Below are 8,410 nucleotides of genomic sequence, written 5' to 3' on the forward strand. Positions count from 1 at the left end.
GCAACACTTTGCAGAATGATGAGATTCTGTACAAGGTGTGTCCTGCAGTAGGTTTTTTGTAATACAGAGTGGGTGTGGCTAACATCTTCACTGCACCAAGGCAAAACTTCATATATATATATATATATATATATATCTGTGTGATAGATCCGTCAACACAAGCTAGAGTAGCAGACACAAAGTACTGCACCTCACACATTTCTGGTGTACATGAATCCCACTTTTATTTTCCACAGAAAAAAAAAGATGTTTTTTTTTCTGGTCTGTTTCGGTTACATTTAAAACCATTCTATGAAAAACTGTAGCACCAGAGCAGATTTCTATTGCCCATTCATTGATAAAAATGTCAATTTGTGCTATTTTTCAGTTTTAATCAGCTTTGATTGGGGAGAGACATTTCCTTGTATATAAAAAAAAAAGACTAGCACTTTGTTTCTTTTTCCAGTCATTTGCAAAACAAAAGAGATTTCTGTATATCTTTTTTTTTTTTTCATTTAAATCACAACAAATACATTTAAAGCAAATTAAAAAATTGGGCGGCATTTAGCATAATCCAAGCAGGGAATCAGCTTTCATGATGATTATTATATATTTATATATTTATATGTATACATATATATTATGTTTATATACAAGTATGGCACTTGATTACACAAAAGCAAGAAAACACTTCACAAATAAAAGCAGTGGGCGCTTTGGTGTGTTATAAATTAAGGAAGTCACAGACGTTAGCGTTTGCAGCAAATTCACCAGATACTGTTTTGCAAGTCAGCTATAAAGCAATGGAATGGTTACATATGTTAAGGTCAGTGGTGCAACACAGGCAACAAAAAAACATGAATTACGCTGATGTATTTCAACTAGGTCGAACCATAGTCAGAAAGGATTTATATATCTATGCATATATAAATCTGGATGGTAGGGGTTTTTTTTCCTTTAACCACTGTGTATGGTGCTATTTAATTAGGTTTGGTGCCAGAAACAGGTGGAAAGTGAATGTCTTAAAAACACCGTCAGGTCAGTAGCACGTTTTTGGATAAGGTCAGGCTCTCAAGTGTTCACCTCTTAGTGCAATTTTTGCATTTACTCTCTTCAAGTACAGCAGAACAGCCCACAAAGAGTAAATATGTGAACACGTTAACATGGTCTCCGTTTAGCATCTTACAGAGTATAAACGTTACTAAAAAGTTGCATCAGTGCAATAATAAATAAGTAAACAAACGTGTAATCCACGCTTGCCATGAAGTCTTTAAAGACCAACAAATCAAAAGAAAAAAAAATCTGCCCACTCTTTAAGTCATGACACGAATTAGGCGTGCGGAGCTGTCCATCATGTCCATCATGGTGTTTTGTTTTGTTTTTTATACATGTTTTCACAGCCTCCTCTTCATGTGTTACACGTAAGCAGAGTCACTGGACTGAGTGCGGCCAAAATTAGGCACACTCATCCTTGGCAAGTCCTTATTTCTGATTTCATAAATCGACTTCCGCCGAGCCTGCACACCTCGCACGGCCGTTTTGATTTTCCTCCAGCCCAAATGATTGAGTTCTGCCAGGTTCAGCACCACACAAAAGCCACTGACCGCGAACATGAAAACCAGGAACACTGTCTTCTCCGTGGGTCTGGAGACGTAGCACTCGACATCTTTTATGCAGGGGTAGCGATCACATTCGTACACCGACGGGACGTTGAATCCATACAAGAAGTACTGACCCACCAAAAAGCCTATTTCCAGCGCGTTTCTGAAAACCACCTGGATGATGTAAAACCTGGAGATGCCCTCCTGCCGCCTCATTTTGGACTTTGTAGTTCTCATGGCCGAATTAGGGATCTCTTTGACTTCTAAGCAGTCTGGCTCGGCTTCTTTGGTGGAGTTCTCTGTGTTTTGAAGTACTCCATTGACAATGGTGTTCTTTATCTTTTTGCTCTCGTCTCGCTTCAGTGAATCTTGATCCTTATCTAGTGTCAGATAGACTGTTGAGTAGCGCCGCTCCTTCTGCTTCGCCGACTGATGCACCGAGTACGTGATAAAACAAAGACTCGGGGTGCACACCATGATGATTTGAAATACCCAATATCTAATGTGTGAAATGGGGAATGCCTTGTCGTAGCATGCCTGGTTGCAGCCCGGTTGTAAGGTGTTACAAACAAACATGGTTTGCTCGTCATCATAGACAGTCTCTCCAACTATTGCTACGATTAGAATCCGGAAGATGACCACCACTGTTAGTAGGATCCTAAAAAAGCAAGGACACAAACAAACAATGTGAAAATAAGTGTAAATATATATGTTAACTTATAACAAATGTGGCTGGGTTGTGCGCTGCCTCGGTGGCTGAAGCGCTCAGAATCCAATTCTGGCGTGCTGGGTTTAAGGAGCTGTCCAGTTCTGAAACAGGACGCTCCCGAGGATACTGTGTGCTTCTTTCTGCAAAATGCGCGTCTTATTGTGTGCATCTCGGTGCTTTTATGTGTTTGTGTGTTTCGTGATTTAATGGCTGAGATGACATGTAAGCAATCGGCGTTGCTTTGACTGTACCTGTGTGAGCTTTGTTAATGGAAGGAGGTGAATAACTCGCCGACTCTCGCTCAATCTCTTTCTGCCACCCCTGAGTGCACAACCACCACTCAAACTCACCAACAAACATCAAATGGATAAGTGGATGAATGAACACATGAAATGACACATGAATTTTAGTTTAGTTGTTTTGGTGTTACTTTGCAGCATCATCCCAGGTTCTGAAAAGACAGCTGTCAACTGATTTACTTAGCTGTCTCGTTTAGGAGGTGGACAAAAAAGGAAATCTGTGAAACAAGACAGAAAAATCCACAACACAGACACGAAGGACTGGGCACCATGCTACAGAAGATCCTGGAGTCACAACACAGAAACGGGGGACTGGGGACCATGCTAAAGACGATCCTGGAGGCTGCTGCGTTTCTTCGGTTGTTCTTGGTTTTTGTTGATCATCTTACCTTCCTATCATAGTAGAGTGCTGCTGGACAGCAGCCTCCAGGAGCCTCTCTAGTATAGTCCATTCCCCCATTTCTGAGCATCCGGAGAAGACGAGAGCACAACGGCACTCTGTTCAAATCCCTCCAAAAAAGCGCGTTATTTTCCGTTCCCGCTTCTCTCTGTCTCTCGTTGTCAGTCTCCAAAGCGTCCGATTTTAGCTAAAAAATGCATCCATCACGGGATGCTGCCGCCGTCCCCGTTTCTCTCCGTCTCTCTGCGCGCTATCTGGTTGGTTATGTGCTGAGCGCGCAGCGCCAGTGAACGTCCTGCTGTGAATGCCGAGCGCTCCCACGACGTTGCCACACTTTTCCTTGTCATGGGAGTCTGAAGGGCTGATTACTATAAGCCCTCCTATTTTCGATCTTCAGATCAGGTTGATGGGCTGCGCGCTGCGTCTGGATGGAGGGAGGTTGGATTTAATGTCTTGCCAGCGTTAATCCGCCTTTAAGTAGTCTCCCCCCTCCCATGCGTCACATACGCGCAGACAGGTCGGTGGAGCGCAGCCAGGAGTAGCAGGGAATCTGATTTTCAATATTTCAGTTTTGTATATAGCGTGCGCCATTCAGTGGACACTGCTGTGGACGATTGTGTCCAGAGTGCTGTAGCCTGTAGCACCTTCGGTTTATGCATTTTAGCATGGGTGGCTCCACGTGAGAAGCCTAACCCTAACCGTATTGTCTTCATACTCAACTCACTGAGCTTCAGGATCGCATGTGAACCACATATAACAATATGCATCCTTCTGGGACGGGGCTTGTGGGTGCACTGTGTCCTGGGGTACAAGGGCCAAAGTGACTTGCCTGTGTATCTAAGTTATGATTTTAATATATTTACAAAGACTCGTAGCTTCAGTGTACAGTGCACAGTGTTAAACCGTTTTACCAAACCTCTTGTTCTGTACATCTTGGAGCGGATAGCCTCGTATTCCCAGAGGTATCCCTCACCGTGTCGCAGGCTGCTGGCCCGGCTGGTGGAACTGTTGTTTCCACCTCGGCCAAAGATGCTGCTCTGGATACAGTGACAGAGTGAAAGTACCATCTGAGTTGCTAATCACTTCACAACGCAGCCTGCCTGCCTGCTTTCCCGTCTCTCTGCCTGCGTGTCTGTCTGTCTGTCTGTCTGTCTGTCTGTCTCTCTCTCTCTCTCTCTCCGTCTGTGTAGAGGTTTAAAAATAGAAACAAAATATGTGACCCCGCCCTGTATATTGCTCTGAGATGTGATCAACTTACGGCGTTGCATTATACCTTAATTTATTATTAACTTGTCATCACTCGGCATTCTTGTGTCCCCGTCAAATAACGCAGACACCATTATTAATATTGTTGTTGTTTATGTTATCGTTGTTATTAACAGATAAACGTATCCAGTAGGTTTCCAGATATGCAGTGTGAGCTTTGTGTCCAACCTGGGAAACCGGGGATTACCGATCACGTGACAGCGGTGTTTTCAGTCAATAAAACTTTGTGAGGTTAATTTCTCATGAGGTGGCTTATCCTCTCCGCTCACTGTAATCTTTTCTAATTCAAATCTTTAATAACCTTTACCTATCCGTCACGTGAGGAGAGGACAGAGCCTCGCTGCTGTCGAATGAGAAAGAGAGAGAGAGGGAGAGATTTGTAGATCCTAAACCAGGTCCTGAAAAACACCCGTGAGTTTTCTCAGGAAAGAAAGAAAGGAGGGAAGGACGTCTTTTATTGGAAGTCCCGGTTCTCGTTTATTTATAAACCTATACATATCCACATATAAATTGCACTTTAGTGTAAACAAAGAATTTGACGACAACATACGAATTCCTGCTTTTGGGCCATAAATTGGATTTTTGGCACAGAAGGGAGGAAGTAAGGGTGGGGGGTCGGGGGGTATCAGTCTGGTGCTTAGAAGCACTTCCTGTGGACGATGGAGGGTCCAGCCTCATCATACTCCTGCTTGCTGATCCACATCTGCTGGAAGGTGGACAGAGAGGCGAGGATGGAGCCGCCGATCCATACGGAGTACTTTCTCTCAGGGGGGGCGATGATCTAGACACAAACACATTTGTTAATCTGAGACTCTGCTCCAAGAAATGTTACAACAGTCCAATACAGCAATGACCCAAAGTTACCTTAATCTTCATGGTGCTGGGGGCCAGAGCAGTGATCTCCTTCTGCATGCGGTCAGCAATACCAGGGTACATGGTGGTGCCGCCGGACATGACGTTGTTGGCGTACAGGTCCTTGCGGATGTCAATGTCGCACTTCATGATGCTGTTGTAAGTGGTTTCGTGAATGCCAGCAGATTCCATGCCTGTGCAAACACAGCGGCCCAGGTTAGTGAGTTTTACCCCCCCCCCCCCCCGCAGCAGAAACCACATCTGATACCGCCGTCAGCTAGCCTAACAGGTGCTGAAATGGACAGCTCCACCAACAGCTGCGCGCTCTGTGGTGCAAATGTCAACAATGAGCCCCTGCTTATTGTGCTTATTGTCTATTTATCGGCCATGTGGTGGTAAGTCTGAGGTGGATAAACTGTGACCTCCAGTTAGTGATCCTAATTTGGCAGCCAACCACTAATATGAGCTATAAACATCCATTCCAAACTTTATTCAGATACTACTCCTCAGATTAAGGCCTAAATCAGACCTATAAACAAGCAGCGTTGGAAGAACTACTCAGACAGTTTACTGCAGTAAAAGTAAAAGCAGCATTACCACGATAAAATTCTGCAGAATCTTCCTTAACTACAAAAGTATTATCACCTAAGTGTACTTACAAACGCATAGTAAAAAAGTTATGTACAAAGTAAAAGCACTCTAGATTTGTTCTATTCCGTGTCTAATTATTAGTGTATATAGTATGCGATTCGTTATTGATGCAATAATATGTAAACAACTTTTAAACGCTGTAGCTGTCACGTAGTTTAATCTAAAACTATGCATTCTATCTTATGAGTTAATCATATGCTTTGTATGAAAATGGTGGTGGTGTAAAAATAAACTCCTTGTGCTTTATTATTATAAAGACGGGACAGTGACATTGCAACTAAATTAGTTCTCGGATACGTGCTTTACGTACCAATGAATGAGGGCTGGAAGAGAGTCTCCGGGCAGCGGAAACGCTCATTGCCGATAGTGATAACCTGACCATCGGGCAACTCGTAGCTCTTCTCCAGGGAGGAGGAGGAGGCGGCGGTGGCCATTTCATTCTCAAAGTCCAGAGCGACGTAGCACAGTTTCTCTTTGATGTCACGCACGATCTCACGCTCAGCTGGAAGGATCAGATTTGTATAACGTGAAGTTTTATTTGAGGAGTCAGGAAAATCTGTAGCGATCAGACCTAATATATGCGTGAAAAGTTTGTTTTCCCCTGGTTTACTTTTCCCAGTTGAATTTAAATGAGAGAGAAATGTTTACTTTTTCCAAAACAAAGTACTGTTCCCAAGTTGTATTATTTTTATTGTGCAGAGGGATAATTTGAACATCAAGAAATTACTCCGTATTTTTCTTTTGTGTATGTCTGCAGGGCTTTATGTCCCAAACCAAGTTTGTTAGAGATGTGGATAAGTAGTCTTTACTCACCGGTGGTGACAAAAGAATATCCACGTTCAGTCAGGATCTTCATGAGGTAATCTGTGAGGTCACGGCCGGCCAAATCCAGACGCATGATGGCGTGAGGAAGAGCGTAACCCTCATAGATGGGCACGTTGTGGGTCACACCGTCACCAGAGTCCAGGACGATACCTAACGATAAATACGCAGAGATTTAATTGGCATATTAACTCACTGAACAAAGCTTTTTTTCCACACCTGGGGAATGTATCATACCTGTGGTACGCCCAGAGGCGTACAGAGACAGCACGGCCTGGATGGCCACGTACATTGCGGGGACATTGAAAGTCTCGAACATGATCTGGGTCATCTTCTCTCTGTTGGCCTTTGGGTTGAGGGGAGCCTCTGTGAGCAGGGTGGGGTGCTCCTCTGGAGCCACTCGGAGCTCGTTATAGAAAGTGTGGTGCCAGATCTTCTCCATATCGTCCCAGTTGGTGATGATGCCGTGCTCGACGGGGTACTTCAGGGTCAGGATACCTCTTTTGCTCTGGGCCTCGTCGCCGACGTACGAGTCCTTCTGGCCCATACCAACCATGACGCCCTGATAACAACAAGGACCATGAATCAGTGATATGGTGGGAGAACTACTATTAATCATCACATATTGTCATTACTATCACTATATTCAGAATTAAACATGACAATTATGTTTCGCTCAGTTATCAGTTGAAATGTAGATACGTAATTTTGGTGCGCAATTACGCACGGGTGATCTGGCACCTCATCCAAAGCCATAGGTTGTTTTCTATTAAGTGATACTCGTCCCCTTAACACGTATTTGGAGCGTATGTGTAGTATACCTTACCTGGTGCCGGGGGCGACCAACGATGGAAGGAAACACGGCGCGAGGTGCGTCGTCGCCGGCGAACCCAGCCTTCACCAGGCCGGAGCCGTTATCGCACACTAGGGCTGTAGTCTCTTCGTCGTCGCACATGGTGTCAGCTCTGCAACACACACGGAGGCGCGTGCGCACACGCACGCAGTTGCACTATTAGATCCAGTAATGAAATCCCCTGTAAGCTTGAATTGGGTGATTGAAAACATTTCCTTCTCTTCATAGAAAGGCACCACAAACAGCACAAATTAGGGTTTGTTTGTTGTTGTTGTTTTGATAAATAACCCTGGAAGCGGTGCGTATAGCCCATAGAGATTTATGCTCATGTTATATTGAATTTGGTTAGTGTTAGGAATTTTCTTCGCTGGGTCACTGACATTAGCGCTGTGAAGTTAGTATCTTAGTATTTCACAAAATCCCTAATCCACAATCCGCAAAAGAAAAACAAAAGAAGATGATAGACCAACAAAGCCGATGTGGTGAGATGATCCGTTTCAGTTAGATGATGACATTACGTTAGTCAAAGATGGGAGTCACTGTCATTCGTGTTATGATCTTGTATCCATCCCCTTGTGATAAATCCACTGGTTGGCATTTTTTTAGTCTTCCTTCGGTCAGCCAGTGTAGATACTCACCAGATCAGCACCAGGAGCTGGATCTTGAGTGTGTAAACCAGGGGTGCTGAAATGTCATGTTGGGCCAATTTATACCCTGACAAGTGTTGGTGAGACGGGGCAGAGCAGTGCGACCCCTTCTCCATATTTGGTAGCCCATTGCCCCATTGACAACAGCCACTCCATGAATGGCATGACAAGGAGCGGGAACTCTTGTGCGGACATCTGTGCCTGCAGCCCATGTATGGAGGACAGTGGCGAGGGCAGAGACACAATGGCAGGCTTCCTTTTGATCTTTTCCCAACCGATAAATCAATATAATATTACTCAAAACTCTACTGTCACTGTGCTAGGCTTACTC

At 44.3% G+C, this 8,410-nt stretch overlaps 2 protein-coding genes across 2 annotated transcripts; both read right to left on the reverse strand.

Annotated features, from left to right (window-relative positions):
* Positions 1 to 499: 499 nt before the first annotated feature.
* On the reverse strand, positions 500 to 3,371 carry LOC121197345 (gap junction delta-2 protein). Its single transcript, XM_041060911.1, has 2 exons — positions 2,978 to 3,371; positions 500 to 2,238 (listed from the first exon to the last, which is right to left on the reverse strand). Exons 1-2 carry the CDS (start codon positions 3,046 to 3,048, stop codon positions 1,395 to 1,397), a joined length of 915 nt encoding a protein of 304 aa, XP_040916845.1. The 5' UTR covers positions 3,049 to 3,371; the 3' UTR covers positions 500 to 1,394.
* Positions 3,372 to 4,692: 1,321 nt separating this feature from the next.
* Positions 4,693 to 8,145, reverse strand: LOC121197752 (actin, alpha cardiac muscle 1). The gene is made up of 7 exons (XM_041061491.1): positions 8,071 to 8,145; positions 7,406 to 7,544; positions 6,817 to 7,141; positions 6,571 to 6,732; positions 6,068 to 6,259; positions 5,119 to 5,300; positions 4,693 to 5,035 (listed from the first exon to the last, which is right to left on the reverse strand). Exons 2-7 carry the CDS (start codon positions 7,532 to 7,534, stop codon positions 4,892 to 4,894), a joined length of 1,134 nt encoding a protein of 377 aa, XP_040917425.1. The 5' UTR covers positions 7,535 to 7,544; positions 8,071 to 8,145; the 3' UTR covers positions 4,693 to 4,891.
* Positions 8,146 to 8,410: the final 265 nt, after the last annotated feature.

Source organism: Toxotes jaculatrix, chromosome 17 (assembly GCF_017976425.1).
Source record: "Toxotes jaculatrix isolate fToxJac2 chromosome 17, fToxJac2.pri, whole genome shotgun sequence".
Classification (NCBI taxonomy): domain Eukaryota; kingdom Metazoa; phylum Chordata; class Actinopteri; family Toxotidae; genus Toxotes; species Toxotes jaculatrix.